This window comes from Scyliorhinus torazame, chromosome 1, assembly GCF_047496885.1.
Source record: "Scyliorhinus torazame isolate Kashiwa2021f chromosome 1, sScyTor2.1, whole genome shotgun sequence".
Classification (NCBI taxonomy): domain Eukaryota; kingdom Metazoa; phylum Chordata; class Chondrichthyes; order Carcharhiniformes; family Scyliorhinidae; genus Scyliorhinus; species Scyliorhinus torazame.
Window position 1 is genome coordinate 403,425,313 of NC_092707.1, and position 19,100 is coordinate 403,444,412.

A 19,100-nucleotide genomic window follows, 5' to 3' on the forward strand; every position below is an offset into this window, starting at 1 on the left:
TCACTAGCTTTCGGAGCGCAGCTCCTTCATCAGGTGAGTGAAGCAATAGTGCAATAGAGACTGCAGCCCATGAGAATGCATTGTAAATAAAATGCTTTGAGCACAAAATAATACTCCCATTTTGAGACTAAGTGCTGGGGCGGGAGCAGTAATGTGAGTATTTCCCATTGTGGAGGTCGGCAGGAAATCTTCCGGCCCTAACATCATTAATTATGTATCCAGGTGTGTACATCGTATTCTGTGGTGGGGCAGGCCTGGATGGTGCGTACTTGCCGTCAAGTTTGAGCGTCATATTGCAAAGGCGTCCAACATCACTGACAAACTAAGAAAGGTGGGCCGCCTGAAAATGAAGATGGATGTCTAAGAATATTCTGAGGCTGGTAAACGGAGCCCTTCCCCTGACACCTATTCTGGAAAGACCACCTGCAGATGCTGCCCCCTCCCTGGGTTCAGTGTTGTGGGCAGCCCCTATCCTGAACCCCAGAGGCAGCCCCAGACATTAACCAGGCATTTGCACATCACATTGTTCCAAATGTGCTTCACCCCGATGTGTTTTCCCGCTGGCATCGCAGAGAATCTGGCATGAATCTGGGGGGTCTGCTGACATTCATCTGCATCCCATTAATGAGACGCAACTGAGGTTCACTTGGTCTCTGCTGGGCTTTCTAATCGCCATGACGGGAACCAGCAGAAGATCCCACTGTAAATCTGATTTGATTTGATTTATTGTCACATGTACCGAAGTGCAGTAAAAAGTATTTTTCTGCGACCGAGATAACGTACACAGTACGTACATAGTAGACAAAAGAATAATCAACAGAGAACATTGACAAATGGTACATCAACAAGCAGTGATTGGTTACAGTGCGTAACAAGGGGCCAAACAAAGCAAATAGATGAGCAAGAGCAGCTTAGGGCGTCGTGAATAGTGTTCTTACAGGGAACAGATCAGTCTGAGGGGGAGTCGTTGAGGGCTCTTGCAGTTGTGGGGAAGAAGCTGTTCCTATGTCTGGATGTACGGGTCATCAGACTTCTGCAACTTCTGCCTGATGGAAGGGTCTGGAAGAAGGCAAAGCCTGGATGGGAGGGGTCTCTGACAATGCTGTCTGCCTTCCTGAGGCAGCAGGAGATGTAGACAGAATCAATGGGAGGCTGGCAAGCTTGTGTGATGCGTTAGGCTGTGTTCACCACACTCTGCAGTTTCTCGCAATCTTGGACCGAGCAGTTGCCATACCATAAATTTGCATCGGGGTGAAACTGATTTCTGGGCCTCCCGCCATATTCTCCCAATCAAAGGGAGAAATCTTCCCCAAGTATTTTTTTCCCCTTTGGCACAAAAATGTGACACCTAGGGCGAAATTCTCCCTAAACGGCTTGATGTCCGCCGACTGGCGCCCAAAACGGCGCCAATCAGATGGGCATCGTGCCGCCCCAAAGGTGCGGAATGCTCCGCATCTTTGGGGGCCGAGCCCCAACATTGAGGGGCTAGGCCGACGCCGGAGGAATTTCCGCCCCGCCAGCTGGCGGAAATGGCCTTTGTTGCCCCGCCAGCTGGCGCGGAAATGACATCACCAGGCGGCGCATGCGCGGGAGCGTCAGCGGCCGCTGACAATTTCCCACGCATGCGCAGTGGAGGGAATCTCTTCCGCCTCTGCCATGGTGGAGACCGTGGCGGAGCCGGAAGGGAAAGAGTGCCACCATGGCACAGGCCCGCCCGCGGATCGGTGGGCCCCGATCGCGGGCCAGGCCACCGTGGGGGCACCCCCCAGGGCCAGATCACCCCGCGCCCCCCCCCCCAGGACCCCGGAGCCCACCCACGCCGCCTTGTCCCGCCGTTCAAAAGGTGGTTTAATCCACGCCGGCGGGACAGGCAATATATCGGCGGGACTTCGGCCCATTCGGGCTGGAGAATCGAGCGGGGGGGCCTGCCAACTGGCGCGGCGCGATTCCCGCCCCCGCCGAATCTCCGGTGCCGGAGACTTCGGCAACCGGCGGGGGCGGGATTCACGCCAGCCCCCGGCGATTCTCCGACCCGGCGGGGGGTCGGAGAATGACGCCCCTAGTGTATGTGATAGCTGTCAAATCAGGAAATATCGCGAAGAATCAAGTGGTTGCTCAAAAGTACATGTGAGCAAAATGCAGTGGATTACCAGGCAGGTTATGTGGTACATTCTATTGCTTCACAGGATGTAGACATTGCTAACATGCACCAGCTTTCTAGGCCACGTCTGAGGGTGGTTACGAGACATCTACATGTGTGGGCCTGCATCACATAGAGACTCAGACCAGCCAAGGACAGTAGATTTCCTTCACTAAAGGGGTGTGAATGACAAAATAACAGCTTCACAGACACTTTTGCTGATAAAAGCATTTTATTTACAGATTTCTTTTTGAACTGAATTTAGTTTCACAAACTGCCATGGTGGGATTTAAACTCCGGGTTATCCTTGTAGACCTCTGGAATTTTATATCTTTGAGCTCTGGTTACTGACCCATGCCAGATGTTAATACAGTAACACGAGCTTTAAACACTACTGTACCCGTATGGCTGTAATAAAATCACAATTTACGTTGCGGAATTGTCTATCATAACAGTAAATAAGAAGAAATTGTTTCCACTGCCAGGAGGGTTGGTAACTGGTTGGACAAAGATTTAACATAAATCAATCAGAGCATTTTCTTTTCTAAAATTACGAGGTGTTTTTGACAGGCCAAACGATGAAAAACTGTTTCCTCTGGCATTGGTCAGTAACCAGAGCTCAAAGATATAAAATCATTTCCTGAAGAACCCAAGAATAACGAAAGAGACTCTTAAGAGTTCTTAAGATCTGGAAGCCACTCCTTGAAAGGCCAGTGGAATTAGATCCCATAGGAACTTTCAGAAGGCGATTGGACACGTCTCTGAACAGGACTAATTTGTAGCGTTATAAGAAACAGCTGGGGTAAGCAAATAAACTGAATAGCTCTTTCAAAGAGCTGGCACAGGCATGATGGTTCGCATGGCTTCTGTCTGTGCTGTATCATTCCAGGATCTATGACTTCTCACCTATGGTGATGAGACAACTTTTATTTTAAACAGCGAGTTGTTATGATCAGGAAGGCGCTGCCTGAAAGGACGGTGGAAGTGGATTCAATAGTAACTATTGGGCTGTGAGGAAAGTGCGGGGAAATAGATCGAATTGAATAGCTCTTTCAACAACCAAGAACAGATACAATGGGCCAGATGTTCGGTCCTGCGTGATTCCATGATTAAATACACGTGACCCCTGTAGCAGGAGGAATAAACGGTGAAAAGCCAAGCAATAATACCAGCGTGGTATTGTTAATGATTGAGACATGAAAGCAAAACAATCCTGTGAATCGTCAGAGGTGAGGCTAATCTGGCAAAAATACACTCCTATTTCTTAATTACTGTATTGCTTTTCAAACTGGGACCTCCAGAGTGTTCCTAAGGTTATCAGATTTCTATCCATCTATCAGAATGCTGTACTTTTTGCTGTTTGACTTTGTGGCATGGCTTCTTTATACTTAATGTTTAATTGTTTTCTGAATGAGTAGCTGACATTGTCTTTCCGAGAAGTGGTGCCAAGAATCATGTCAGTATTTACAGGGATTCCATGAAGGTTTGTCTGTGGTTTTTACGAGGCCTCCGAGATTGAGTTAACACTTGCAGCAGTTGCCTGGGAGTGTGTCAGTATTTGCAGACGGCCCCTGATTGATAGTTAATACTTTCAAGGAGTTCCTGGGAGTGTGTCAGCATTTGTTGGAGTTTCTTAATACTGATATTCCTGAGTAGAAAACATAGAATCCCTACTGGCCATTCGGCCCATCGCATCTGCACTAACTCTCTAAAAGAGCACCCTACCCAGCCCTATCACCACAAACACACCCAACCTACACATCTTTGGACACTTTTTAACAATAAATTTGGAACACCCAATTCTTTTTTCCAATTAAGGGGAAATTTAGCATGGCCAATCCACCTACCCTGCACATATTTGAGTTGTGGGATGAGACGCAAGCAGACAGGGGGGAAATGTGCAAACTCCAAACAGACAGTGACCCGAGGCCAGGATCGAACCCGGGTCCTCGGCGCCATGAGGCAGTAGTGCCTTGATTGAATAATGGAGCAGACTCAATGGGCCAAGTGGCCTAATTCTGCTCCTATGTCTTATATCTCATGGTCCTATAGTGCTAATCACTACGCTATCATGCCGCCTAAGGACAATTATGCATGGCCAATCCACCTAACCCGCACATCTTTGGACTGTGAGAGGAAACCAGAGCACCTGGAGGAAACCCACGCAGACATAGGGAGAAAATGTCCACACAGACAGCCACCTAATGCCGGAATCAAAGCTGTGTCTCTGGTTCTGTGAGGCAGCAGTGCTAATGACTGTGCCACCACAGAATCATAGAGTCATAGATGTTTACAGCATGGAAACAGGCCCTTCAGCACAGCTTGTCCATGCCGCCCAGATTCTATTGCTAGCAACTCCCACTTGCCCACATTTGGACCACATCCCTACATACCCACCCTGCCCGTGTGACTGTCTAGCTGTTTTTTTAAAGGAAATTTTTTTTACCCGCCTCTATCACTGCCTCTGGCAGCCCATTCCAGATGCTCACCATCTTCTGTGTGAAACAATTTCCCCTCTGGCCTCTTTTGTATCTCTCCTCTCTCACCTTAAACCTATGCCCTCTAGTTCTAGACTCCGCTCCCTTTGGGAAAAGATGTTGACTGTCTACTTTATCTATGCTCCTCATAGAATTTACAGTGCAGAAGGAGGCCATTCGGCCCATCGAGTCTGCACCGACCCTTGGAAAGAGCACCCCACGTAAGCCCACATCTCCACCCTATCCCCGTAACACAGTAACCCCACCTAACCTTTTTGGACACTAAGGGCAATTTATCATGGCAAATCCACCTAACCTGCACATCTTTGGACTGTGGGAGGAAACCGGAGGAAACCCACGCAAACACAGAGGGAACGTGCAGACTCCGCACTGACAGTGACCCAAGCTGGGAATCGAAGCAACTGTGCTACCGTGCTGCCCACCATACTGCTGAAAGCCACTGATTTACTATAAAATTCAATATATTTGACCTTGGGTATTTGCTGTGGATTAGTGGTAACACTGAGTCAGAGGTTCATTGGGTTCCAGCCCCAGAGACTTGAGCATGTAATCCTCCATTCCAGGACTGAGAGTCCTGTGTTGAGTAAAGTGCTGAATTTTGGATGAGGTGTTAAACAGGGCCCTGTCTGCCCTGCCAGGAGGATGTAAAAGATCTTGTGGCACTTTGGAAAGAAGAGCAGGGGAGTTCTCCCCTGTATCGAGGGGCAATATTTATCCAACACCACTCTAATAAGATAGTCCCATTGTTGTTTGTGGGACCTTACTGTGTGCAAATTGTCTGCTGCCTCTAAATTGGCTGTTTCCCAAAGCAGAGAGCTATACTGTCAGTCTCCGGGGTGAGCTAGTAACAGACAGTTACACTGCCAATCTCCAGAGAGAACCAGCGGATCACAAGGGTGTACATGGGTCCCATTTGTTTTTGTAGTGGCCAACAAACACCAGATAGAATGAAAAAACAAATGGAAATGAAAAAAGGATGATTACCTGTCTTCCCATCTCCGGTCAGCTGCCCTCCATCTCCATCCTCATACATTGCCACCACACTAATTCTATAGGGAGTGTCAGCTGTGAGGGGTTGCAGAAGAACATTGTTCCGTCTTCCCGGGACAAACGTCTGAAAACAAAAATAGTTCTTTCAGGAAATGAGCAACGATGCAAGCAAGACTATTGGGGAGGTAGAGCAGGGGAAGGAAATCAAGAGCACTGTTTCAAACATCAGAATCTTAAGGCAGAGTTACAGAATGTACTTACAAACTCCTCAATTGGGTCACCAACAGTTGGAGCATATACAATCCTGTACTGCTGTACTGGACCTTCTGCATGATCCCAGCTCACACTCAAGCTATTGGTCGTCGCATCGTAAACCCGCATGTTCCTTGGTCCACCACGAGGTACTGTACAGGTGGGAAAAAAATCGGTCAATTGTATGGATGCGGAAGAAAAAAATTGGTTTCGTGCAGGGAATAGAAGAGAGAATTTACAGTGCAGAATCAAGCCATCCAATCCATATTGGTGTTTCTGCTCCATACGAGCCACCTCATATCGCACTTCGTCTCATCTTACCTGATCTTTCTATTCCTTTCTCCCTCGTGCGTTTATCCAGCTTCCCTTGAAATACATTGACGCTATTCACCGCAACCACTCCTTGAGGGAGCAAATTTCACCACTCTCTGGGTAAAGAAGTTTCTTTTGAACTCCTCATTGGATTTATTGGTGACCATCTTATATTTATGGCCCATAGTTTCAATCTCCCCATATGTATACTCTCTCAAATCCTTTTGTAATCTTCATGATCTCAGTAAGAAGTCTTACAACACCAGGTTAAAGTCCAACAGGTTTGTTTTGAATCACTAGCTTTCGGAGCACTGCTCCTTTTTCAGATTCACCCAAGGAAGGAGCAGTGCTCTGAAAGCTAGTGATTCGAAACAAACCTGTTGGACTTTAACCTGGTGTTGTAAGACTTCTTACTGTGCTTACCCCAGTCCAACGCCGGCATCTCCACAGCATGGCTATTCACGATCTCCAGCAGATCACTCCTGAACCTCAGAGAGAGGAAAGAACCCCAGCCCATTCCACCTTTCCTGATAGCTGTATTCGGAAGCAGACACACACAAAAACACAAACACAAAAGCTCCCACACATACACAATACCCCGTCACACACAACACCTACACAAACATGTCCACAGTTACACACAGACACACACCCTGACACACACCAACACACACAAACGCCTCCCCACACACCCCAACATCCACATATACACAAACAAACACCCCACATACACACATGCAAACACCCCCCACATACGCACACCGGCACCGACACCCACACAGACACACATTGACACAAACAGATAGACATTGACACCCACCGACACCATCCAAAAACACACAAACACACACACAAAAACAGGCACCCACACAAACACTCATGCCCTTTCGGGAAGGAAATCCGCCGTCCATACCTGGTCTGGCCTACATGTGACTGCAGATCCATAGCACTGTGGTTGACTCTTTAATGTCCTCTGAAATGGCCGAGCAAGTCACTCAAGCGCAATTAGGGATGGGCAAATTGCGATAAAAGCTGACGCAGTCAGTGACACCCGCATCCCATAAATGAATTTAAAAAAAGACTCCAAACACAAACACTAAATAAACAAACGCCTCTCACAAAAAAAACCTACATACATACCAAAACACACACACACAACCCCCCTCCCCCCTCCATATACACACACACACGCATACGCCAAACACCCCACACACAGGCCAACATTCGCACGTCAACACCCGCATGCCAGCACCAATGCATGCCGGCATCCACACACACCCATTCACAAACAAACTCCACACACATACAAACACGGGCATGTGCAGATTTGCACACATGTATCCAGAGATGTAAGCAAGCACCCACAATCCCACAATGTATTAATAGTTACTTAACCTACATGTTTTTCCCACATCAGTGCCTGGATCGCCTTCTCCATTTGCATACATTGGCACTACGTTGACAGAATACTCGGTGTCTGATTGGAGGCGGTCCAGGAGCACGTTGTTGGTATTTGCTGGCACCGTAATCTGGGCAACAAATAAGCAGCATATTCACAATCAGAAAAAGGGACATAGCCAATAAACCTACAGAAAACATTCTTAATGCAGAGCATTAACAGCCAGGCAAAAGGTGCACCCATTGTATTGTTTACTACAGGCTCCTATAGTTGAAGAAAAAAATTGATCACACAGTTGCATTTTTTTTTGCATATCACAAATTATGCTTACACAGTCTCAGCTGATTTAAATCAGCCAGAAATGTTTATTGTCCCACTAATGTCTGGATGACGGTGACTTACATAATGGGCGGGGCGGGTTCCAGTCCGAGGTGTGTAAATCACTCTATACTGCTGCACAGGTCCTGGTGCACTAGTCCAGCGAACATTCAGGCTGTTTGTCGATGGGTTGAAAACTTGAACACTTCCAGGTGCCCCCCGGATTACTGAGCACAGACACACACACAGGAAGAAAAGATTGAATTACATTCTTTGCGTAGACGGGAACTGGCAAATACAGAGCACCAGCTTTAAGGTCGACACCAACCCCACCCACCACATTATATCTGTGTTTCCAACGAACAATGCTGTGCCCTGGCAGGTCAATGAGGTCAGGACATAGGGTATGGAGGGATACACTGCATCGAGCTTCAAGTGCCATTTTCCAAGTGGATATGTGAGATAAAGTGATGTTAAAAAAGGGAATCAATGCTCCTTTAATGGGGAGGAAGATCAGCTCAGAACTTTCTCCAGGTTGCTGCTCATTTACTCTGCTGGAACATTGTGAAAATGCTATTTGAGAACAGGATTGGGTTTGGCTGCATTGATGGTCAAGTGCTCTGTACTAAAGCATCACCGATGGACAGCACGGTAGCACTGTTGCTTCACACCGCCAGGGACCAGGGTTCAATTCCCGGCTTGGGTCACTGTGCGGAGTCTGCATGTTCTCCCTGCGTCTGCGTGGGTTTCCTCCAGGTGCTTCGGTTTCCTCACACAGTCCAGAGATGTGCAGGTTAGGTGGATTGGTCACACTAAATTGCCCTGCAGTGTCCAAACGTTAGGTGGGGTTGCTGGGTTACGGGGATAGGGTGGAGGTGTGGGCTCAGATAGGGTGCTCTCTCAGGGGCCAGTGTAGACCCGATGGGCAGAATAGCCTCCTTCTGCACTGTAAATTCTATGATACGCAACAAATAGCCACTTGAACAACAATCTGAGAGCTTGCCAGTGTCCACAGGACTTTAAGCCAGTACATGGCATTGCCAGCGGAAGGCAGCAGTGCATCTTCCTACCTCACAGAATGCTTGGGAGTTCCTTCATCACCCAGACTGCAATGGTTCAAGGTGAAAGTCCACTACCAAGTTTCTCAAGGCTAACCAGAGGGATGATCAATTAATGCCAACCTTGCCAATGACATCCACATCCCAGGAATGAATCATTTTAAAAAATGGAATTGGGAGTTTAAATTTCAGATCTGATTGAAAGGGAATGACTGGAGTTTTTTTTAGGCTGGGTACTTACATGTTCTCCCAGTACTGGATCTACGAGCACCTTCGCCTTCATTAAAGACAGGAACCACATTAACTTCATAAGGTGTATCAGCATTCAGGCTCTTGAGGACTGTGCTGTGTGTATTTCCTGGTACTGTGACCTAATAATATGAATCCAACATAAATCATCACCCTTCAATTTTATTTGATGGATTACAGTATTGCAATTGAGTTGTTCCATTACAGTTATCTTCCTGCACCTAGTGATGCACTAAGCCAAACTTTCATCTGTTTCCATCACTTGTAATTCTCAGATCAGGCCATTAGTCTGTCGCCAGGGGCTTATAGCTTGTGCGGCACCACTCCACATCAAGCATGGCTGACCAGCAATCTCGCCCGTTCTTATCGGCAGCTATTGGTGTGTTGGAAGGACTTACAGGGTGACACTCAACCTGATTGGCCGCATTATGAACGCACTTTCCTTGGCCATCAACTCCTGGGATCAAACTCAATCCTGGAGTTTCTGGCTCAGAGATAGGAATGCTACCCACTGATTCACAAGACCGCTGCAATGGTGCTGTTACTGGACTAATAACGGAGTAGAATGTAAATTCAAGTTTCCCCATCGACAGTTTGAGCTCTATTTTCAAGAGATATTAAGAATAAAAAACTTACCTCAATAAAAGTGACCATGAAGCTGTCAAAATGTTGTAAAAATATCCACTAAGGCCCTTTAGGTCTCAGATACAGGTTGAAATGTGGTGGATTTAGAACTGAGATGAATAGGAACTACCTCTCGGTGGTGAATTTGTGGAACTCACAAACCCATAGTGCGGTGGAATATGAGTCATTAAATGGTTTCAAGAAGGAGATAGATATATTTCTAATTTTAAAAAAGGATTAGGGGAACAAGTAAGGAGGTGGATTTGAGACCTGGAAGAGATCAGCCATGGTCTGATTGAATGGCGGAGCAGGCTGTACGCGCTGAATTGCCTATTTATGCTTCTAATTCCTTTATTCCTATGTTCCTATGTATAGGGAAGGAAATCTACCATCCTTACTTGATCTGGGTCTATGTGTGACTCCAGTGCCACACCAACATGGTTAGCGCTTAAAACAGCTTCTGAAATGGCTTCGCAAGCTACTCAAACATATCACAACTAGTAACCTTGCAAGCGATACTGCATCCCAAGAATGACTCATAAAAATTAAAGCTTGTTAACTTCTTGCTGGCCATGGGAGCTTACTGAGCACACTTGCGTGTCCACTTTCTCCAGCGGTCAGTACTTCAATGGCAGTGTCAGATGAAAGTAACTTCTTTCTTTCTATGTAAAGTTCAGCACCTTTATAAACTATTGTAACAAAGTACAAAATCAAGAGGACCAGGGATTCATGTGCATAAATCTTTGAAGGTACAATTAATGATTTTACAAGGAAATTGCTGAACAATGAAGATAGAGTAAGCCAGTGAGACTGACTGGATGCTCTATAGAGAGCTAGCATGGGCCCAATTGGCCAAATGGCCTCATTCTGCGCCATAATGACTATTATTGCACTTACTCACCTCTGGTCATAAATCAAATTGACAGGAAATTTTGTTCAACCACTCAACGAGATGGCATAATTTAAAAAGTATTAATTAGTAACATGAATGATTTACTGGAAAATGCTCACTCCTGAACACACTCCACCTCAAAACATTGGGGGAAACCCACGCTGCGACACTGTTTAACAGTGATTTCACATATTCATGCAAACAAGGGCAGATTTTGCCAGATTTCCAGTTGTAAGGCGGAAAACGCCCCAAGGATATTTGTCCATCAGTGAGTTTTTGGTGACCCATTAAGGGATGAACTGATACCATAAAAATCAGAATGAAACTTGAAGAGAATTTTCCATTAAACCCCCTCCCAGAGCTCCCTTGGATATCCCCAATTTCCTCGACTCCTGCCATTGTCGTCCGTACTTCCAACTGCATGGGTTCTAAACCATGGAATTCCTTCCATAAGCCCCTCTTCCTGTGGCACACTCCTTAAAACCTACCTCTTTGACCAAGCTCATTGTCACCCCCTTATGTGACGTAGTATCAATTTTTGTTCCATAATGCTCCAGCTGAAGTGCCTTAGGAAGTTTTCCTATATGAATGGTGCTATAGAGAAACACTTTGTTGTTGACAATTGCTACATTGCATCTGAAAAAGGCCTGGCCGAATTCACTAATGAAAGCTTACCACTTCTTCATTCCCAGTCCCAGTGGTGGGAACGTAGTGAATCTTGTAGCGCCGTACAACACCTTCAGCAGGATCCCAGATCACATTCAGTGAGCTCATTGTTGGATTGTACACTCTGAGATTTCGGACTGAAGCAAGCGGTTCTGGAATAAAATGTTGCAGATGGTATTGAACAAAGTGTCATGATGGTGGTTTTGAATGCTCCCTTGCAGGTCAAAGCTACGCCCTCTGCTCTGCCTGCTTTAATCTCTCGATGAACGGTGCGATTGTGGAGCAACACATATGTTTCCACACCTTGCTTGTTCTGGGTTCACCTAAAGTAACAATATCACCTGGGAAGTATGTATATGTAGAGTTCTGCTTCTGGCTAGGCAAACCTGAGGAGTTAGATTTTTTCCTGGTACATGTGGGCAGCATGGTAGCACAGTTGCTTTACAACTCCAGGGTCCCAGGTTCGATTCTCGACTTGGGTCACTGTCTGTGCGGAGTCTGCGCGTTCTCCCTGTGTGAAAGGGTTTCCTCCAGGTGCTCCAGTTTCCTCCCACAGTCCAAAGATATGCAGGTTAAGTGGATTGGCCATGATAAATTGCCCTCAAATGTCCAAAAAGGTTAGGTGGGGTTACTGGGATAGGGTGGAGGCATGGGCTTAAGTAGGTGGCTCTTTCCAAGGGCCGATGCAGACTCAAGGGGCCGAATGGCCACCTTCTGCACTGTAAATTCTATGATTCTATGTCAGCCTGCGGAATTTGTGATCCCTTGTTGTCACGCTTACTAAAATCAGTCGTTGAATATGATAACAGCAGGGCAGGAATGCCCAGTCTTAAAACTTTAAAACAAACTGCAAAAACCTTCAGGATTTTGGGCATCCCCTCAGTGAGCTGGGGCCCCATTGTGAAACCCGAGTAACTGTTCATTCCTGCTTGATGCTACACTGGAGTTGTGAATTGGAGCCATCCTTTGATTGTGTAATCCATCTGACATGCAGTGCAGTGCCAAGGGAGTACTGCACTGTCAGAGGTGCTATCTTTCATACAAGGCCCTGTTTACTCTCTCAGGTGGGCAGTGAAGTTCCCAGGGCACTTTTCCAATAAGAGCAGAGGAGTTCTCCCCTGGTCACCATTTACCCCTCAACTATTATAAGTGGAAGAGCTTCTCTGGTAATGGATCTCATTGCTGATTGTGGGAACTTGTGCTGCATTTCCGACATTACAAGCTTTTTTTAAAGCATCTCTTCACACACACACACACACTCTATTTCCCCTTGGGCAACAGTGGTGGAGGTAGTGGAAGGATTTCCAGGCTGATTATCAGCTCATTAACCTGCATCATGATTGCTCGTTCCGTGGCCAAAAAGTCCTGGGGTGAAATTCTCCCGAAACGGCGCGATGTCCGCCGACTGGCGCCCAAAACGGCGCCAATCAGACGGACATTGCGCCGCCCCAAAGGTGCGGAATGCTCCGCATCTTTTGGGGCCGAGCCCCAACATTGAGGGGCTAGGCCGACGCCGGAGGAATTTCCGCCCCGCCAGCTGGCGGAAACGGCCTTTGTTGCCCCGCCAGCTGGCGCGGAAATGACATCTCGTGGCGGTGCATGCGCGGGAGCGTCAGCAGCCGCTGACAGTTTCCCACGCATGCGCAGTGGAGGGAGTCTCTTCCGCCTCCGCCATGGTGGAGACCGTGGCGGAGGCGGAAGGGAAAGAGTGCCCCCACGGCACAGGCCCGCCCGCGGATCGGTGGGCCCCGATCGCGGGCCAGGCCACCGTGGGGGCACCCCCCGGGGCCAGATCGCCCCGCGCCCCCCCCAGGACCCCGGAGCCCGCCCACGCCGCCTTGTCCCGCCGGTAAGGTAGGTGATTTAATTTACGCCGGCGGGACAGGCAATTTATCGGCTGGACTTCGGCCCATCCGGGCCGGAGAATCGAGCGGGGGGGCCCGCCAACCGGCGCGGCGCGATTCCCGCCCCCGCCGAATATCCGGTTGCCGGCTTCAGCAACCGGCGGGGGCGGGATTCATGCCAGCCCCCGGCGATTCTCCGACCCGGCGGGGTGGTCGGAGAATGTCGCCCCAGGTGTGGGATTGAACATGGAACTTGCGGTCCAGTCGTCAGGATGCTACCCACTGCAACAGAAGACCTCCCAACAGTGACTGCACTTCAAAAATATTGAATTAGCTTTAAAATGTGTTGGAATATCCTGAGGTTGCAAAGGCATGAATTAAATGAATATTCTTTCTTCTAAAGTAACAATATCACCTGTTTTGATTTACACTTTCTCAGGAAGCCAGAACATTTGTTTGTCTTTCCCAATGTAACCATACACTGAGCGGGTGGTTTCAATAACTTTTCCACAATAATCCCCAAATCCCTTTCCCAATCAGCTGCTGATTTATTCAAAACACACATCGCCCTTTTGTTCTCTTTCACAAGCTAATTATTTTACATTTAGCAAACCAATTATTTTCTTGTGGCCGCTTTGAAGGAGATTGTGAGGTTGATGCCAGATATTAACTAGTTTGTGCTGTGGATTTTGCATCACATTCAGAAAGCTCCAAAACCCATTCCACTTGAGGACACTTGCAGTGGCTGTGGGGAAAATGTTACTCTGACAGTCCAGACTGCGTTTAAACCAAAGTCATGGAAATGAAAGTATCCTTTTCAGATCAACTGTAGATTGAGAATCAATGAAGGTGTTTGAAAAGGAAGCTATTATTTGGGAGGTTAAGATATCAAGCATTACTTAAGGGGCAACGAATTTGGATTGCCACGGCAATATCTCCTGATTTTAACCTAACACAGGAGATGTGAGGCTGGCAGGCTCGGATGGGTGTTTGGCTTACATCCACCCGACTTTGACGCACACATTGAACCTTGGCCCAAACCCACCCGTTTCCTGAGGGTTGGGTTAATATCGGGAACAGATGGTAATTCAAAATGGTGCAGCAGGACCAATGGACCAAATGACCCTCTTATCCACCCGCGCCTCCCCCCCCCCCCCCCCCCCCCCACCCCCAAACCAAAGATCCCCGAGGAGATGTAATTTCTCTCCCTCCACCACAGCTCCTGCAGATTTAGCAATCATGGGCAGAGATATCAAACGTACTTGTTCTGCCATTGCCAATAATCTGTCCCCCATCTCCAGCTCTGGAAACGGACACAACCTTGATGGAGTATGGCGTGTCTGGATCCAACTTCTGTAACACCACACTGTTCTGTCTGGCACCCACAGTGACCTTGAAAAGAAAAAAAACCTTTGAGTTAAACATTCAATGGACATAACTATGACTAAATTGATGAGTAAACCAAAAGGCACCAGGGACTGAGATAACTATTAGAGGAATAAGTGCAGGATTCCCCCCATCTCCACCAGCACAAACATGGAGCTCAGATTAGACAGCAGGTTGGTAATTGCATCCTTACTCCTGAGTCAGAAGGCTGTGCTTTCAAGTCCCATTCCTGGAACTTAAGCGTAAAATCAGGCTGACAGAGTACTGAGGGAATGCTGCACTTTTAGAGGTGTGACCATTCAGATTAGATACAAAACAAAGGCCATATTTGTCCTCTCAAGTGGATGGAAAAAAATGCTGTGACACTATCTGTAAAACAATGACAGTGGTTAGCACTGCTGCCTCACAGTAGAACATAGAACGATACAGCGCAGTACAGGCCCTTCGGCCCACGATGTTGCACAAAAACAAAAGCCATCTAACCTACACTATGCCATTATCATCCATATGCTTATCCAACAAACTTTTAAATGCCCTCAATGTTGGCGAGTTCACTACTGTTGCAGGTAGGGCATTCCACGGCCTCACTACTCTTTGCGTAAAGAACCTACCTCTGACCTCTGTCCTATATCTATTACCCCTCAGTTTAAAGCTATGTCCCCTCGTGCCAGCCATTTCCATCCGCGGGAGAAGGCTCTCACTGTCCACCCTATCTAACCCCCTGATCATTTTGTATGCCTCTATTAAGTGTCCTCTTAACCTTCTTCTCTCCAACGAAAACAACCTCACGTCCATCAGCCTTTCCTCATAAGATTTTCCCTCCATACCAGGCAACATCCTGGTAAATCTCCTCTGCACCCGCTCCAAAGCCTCCACATCCTTCCTATAATGCGGTGACCAGAACTGTACGCAATACTCCAAATGCGGCCGTACCAGAGTTTTGTACAGCTACAACATGACCTCCTGACTCCGGAACTCAATCCCTCTACCAATAAAGGCCAACACTCCATAGGCCTTCTTCATAACCCTATCAACCTGGGTGGCAACTTTCAGGGATCTATGTACATGGACACCTAGATCCCTCTGCTCATCCACACTTCCAAGAACTTTACCATTAGCCAAATATTCCGCATTCCTGTTATTCCTTCCAAAGTGAATCACCTCACACTTCTCTACATTAAACTCCATTTGCCACCTCTCAGCCCAGCTCTGCAGCTTATCTATATCCCTCTGTAACCTGCTACATCCTTCCACACTGTCGACAACACCACCGACTTTAGTGTCGTCTGCAAATTTACTCACCCACCCTTCTGCGCCTTCCTCTAGGTCATTGATAAAAATGACAAACAGCAACGGCCCCAGAACAGATCCTTGTGGTACGCCACTTGTAACTGAACTCCATTCTGAACATTTCCCATCAACCACCACCCTCTGTCTTCTTTCAGCTAGCCAATTCCTGATCCACATCTCTAAATCACCCTCAATCCCCAGCCTCCGTATTTTCTGCAATAGCCTACCGTGGGGAACCTTATCAAACGCTTTACTGAAATCCATATACACCACATCAACTGCTCTACCCTCGTCTACCTGTTCAGTCACCTTCTCAAAGAACTCGATAAGGTTTGTGAGGCATGACCTACCCTTCATAAAGCCATGCTGACTATCCCTGATCATATTATTCCTATCTAGATGATTATAAATCCTGTCTCTTATAATCCCCTCCAAGACTTTACCCACTACAAACGTGAGGCTCACCGGTCTATAGTTGCCAGGGTTGTCTCTGCTCCCCTTTTTGAACAAAGGGACCACATTTGCTATCCTCCAGGCCTCTGGCACTATTCCCGTAGCCAATGATGACATAAAAATCAAAGCCAAAGGTCCAGCAATCTCTTCCCTGGCCTCCCAGAGAATCCTAGGATAAAGCCCATCAGGCCCCGGGGACTTATCTATTTTCAGCCTGTCCAGAATTGCCAACACCTCTTCCCTACGTACCTCAATGCCATCTATTCTAATAGCCTGGGTCTCAGCATTCTCCTCCACAACATTATCTTTTTCCTGAGTGAATACTGATGAAAAATATTCATTTAGTATCTCGCCTATCTCTTCAGACTCCACACACAACTTCCCATCCCTGTCCTTGACTGGTCCTACTCTTTCCCTAGTCATTCGCTTATTCCTGACATACCTATAGAAAGCTTTTGGGTTTTCCGCTCGGGGGTCGCGTAACAGTGTCAGGGACTCTGGTTCAATTCCAGCCTCGGGTGACTGTGTGGAGTTTGAACGTTCTCCCCCTCTGTGTGGGTTTCCTCCGGGTGCTCCGGTATCCTTCCACAGTCCAAAGATGTGCAGGTTAGGTGGATTGACCATGCTTAATTGCACCTTAGTGTCCAAGGATGTGCAGGTTAGGTAATGGGGATAGGAAATGGGTAGAGTGCTCATTCAGAAAGCTGGTGCCGATTGGATGAACCGAATAGCCACCTTCTGCACTGTAGGGATTCTATGTCTATCATGAAGGAATCTGCAATCAAGGATAATATTTATCCCTCAACCAACGTCAAAAAAATAGTCAGTCATTAATTTGCTGTTTGTGGGATCTTGCTGTGCACAGAATGGCTGCCACATTTTCTACATTTCAGAAGTGGCCAAACAGCAGCAGAATGTAATTGGTTGCAAAGCATTTTGAGACATCCTGAAATTGTGGAACAATGGTTTCTCCACAACCTTTGCTGCGAAGAATATCTAGTGCCAGCCACAGGTATTGATGAATAGTAAGGTTCCCTCTATGCTGCCTTAACAACGTGCTTCAGCACAAACAACCATAGAAATGCCTTTCATATTATACCCACGCCACCCGGTCTTGAAATGGAATTGCCTATTTAATGTTAATTCAGACAGTGGCTATTCTAGTATCTCAGACGATTGTGAAGGAGCTTGGGAACAAGCTGAGGTTTTGAGTGCTACTGATGTCAGGCTTGTCACATCACTTCACTTGAGGAGAGGCATCGCCTTTGGTAGACAAGGTCTGTTAGCCCGGTACCATCTGCGGGCTACCTCAAACTGGGCACTGCTGCCAACATGGCAGGACACCACCTGGAAGACTTATTTTTTCTTAAGAGCAGCCTGTTCCTCACTGTACTTGGGAACTGGAACTAAACCTGATGATGTAGAGCAAGCAGTATTTCCCTTTTCTTAAGTTAAAACTAGTTCATGATAAATGGTAGCTACTGCAATCTAAATGCAGAAATGTGTGATTCCATAACATTAACAACCAATATTAAATCTTAACCATGGCTAATCCCTTATCATAATTGGAAAAGCATGAGTTTTAAATACAGCTTCAAGGCTTCCTTCTTTGCCATGCCCCCTCTGGATGTAGTCCGTGTAGAGGTACACTGAGAATGAGACAGATATTAATCTAGTTCCAAGAAATTGTTTTGTAGGCGTTCTACAACCGCCTGGAGAAACATCAATTGTTTTGTGTCACGAAAACCTTGAGAATTTTACAAACAAAGCTCTCGGATGGATTTGTCGTGGATGAACCACAAATCTGCTTCTCATGCAGGACATGGTGCAATATGGCAAAACCCAGAACAATGGGTCACTGAAGATCAGTTAAAACCACCTTAATCTTGACAGATCAGATGCTGGTTAAAGTAACATAACACAGAGGTCAGCCACAACACAAAGAAAACTTTCTGGAAAAGAACTAATTGACAATGGCAAAGAATAAACTGCTGTTTTCTATTTTTACAGCATGGCTTTTTACAAACCTTGAACCTGCAAATGATTGTTGGTATTGTTCAGTGACGATACCAGCATGAAGATCTGCAGTTCTCGAACATGTTAGTTGACACAGCACACCAAAGGAATGTCACATGAATTCCAGCTCATTTTATAAACACCTGAGCCCACAGCCCAGGGTATTTTGCTTTGGGCTTATTCCATGATATGGCAGGCATAAAATGGCATTGGCAGTTTCTGAAGGGTAATCCATTTGATCATTCTCGTAAGCATTGCTAAAACTGTTTTGTGAACTGTCCCTCCCATGTCTTGCCTCCTCTAGGGAGGGGACAGAATGCCTCTCCGGCTTCTGTCACATTATCACACCCTGCCATGGAAGAGATGGACGACAGCTGGAACCGTCAGCTTGGCTCTGCTGGCTGCAAATTAGACTTTGGTCTGGAATTTCACTCCCGAGTGTTAAGTAATGGGTTAAGAGACATTCCAATTAGTCTAATTTATGTGAAGTATCCAATAATTTACACTGATATGTAAAGAGGCTTCAGGTGGCCCTTGTGTCAGGTGATGTGATGATAGAGCTTTGTGCAGACTCTGTTAAAGTAAAATAAAGGTGTTTGTGGAAAAGGAGCAGAACCTACGACTCTTGATACAACAGCACCTAAACGTCTAACAAATGGTAGCAGAGGATGATTGCTGTGCAAATGTGAAGGGTTGAAAGATACAAATTTTCC

The 19,100-nt window shown here is 46.8% G+C and overlaps 1 protein-coding gene across 5 annotated transcripts in view; it reads right to left on the minus strand.

Moving 5' to 3' along the window:
• LOC140428040 (collagen alpha-1(XII) chain-like) overlaps positions 1-19,100 on the minus strand; it is a 462,913-nt gene that overhangs the window by 186,572 nt on the left and 257,241 nt on the right. For all 5 annotated transcript variants that reach the window (XM_072514040.1, XM_072514030.1, XM_072514048.1 and 2 more), the window contains 7 exons: positions 14,505-14,634; positions 11,408-11,550; positions 9,209-9,338; positions 7,994-8,136; positions 7,592-7,721; positions 5,890-6,032; positions 5,623-5,752 (listed from right to left, as the gene is read on the minus strand). In XM_072514040.1, coding sequence (XP_072370141.1) covers positions 5,623-5,752; positions 5,890-6,032; positions 7,592-7,721; positions 7,994-8,136; positions 9,209-9,338; positions 11,408-11,550; positions 14,505-14,634 — 949 coding nt within the window. The remainder of the gene's footprint in view (positions 1-5,622; positions 5,753-5,889; positions 6,033-7,591; positions 7,722-7,993; positions 8,137-9,208; positions 9,339-11,407; positions 11,551-14,504; positions 14,635-19,100) is intronic.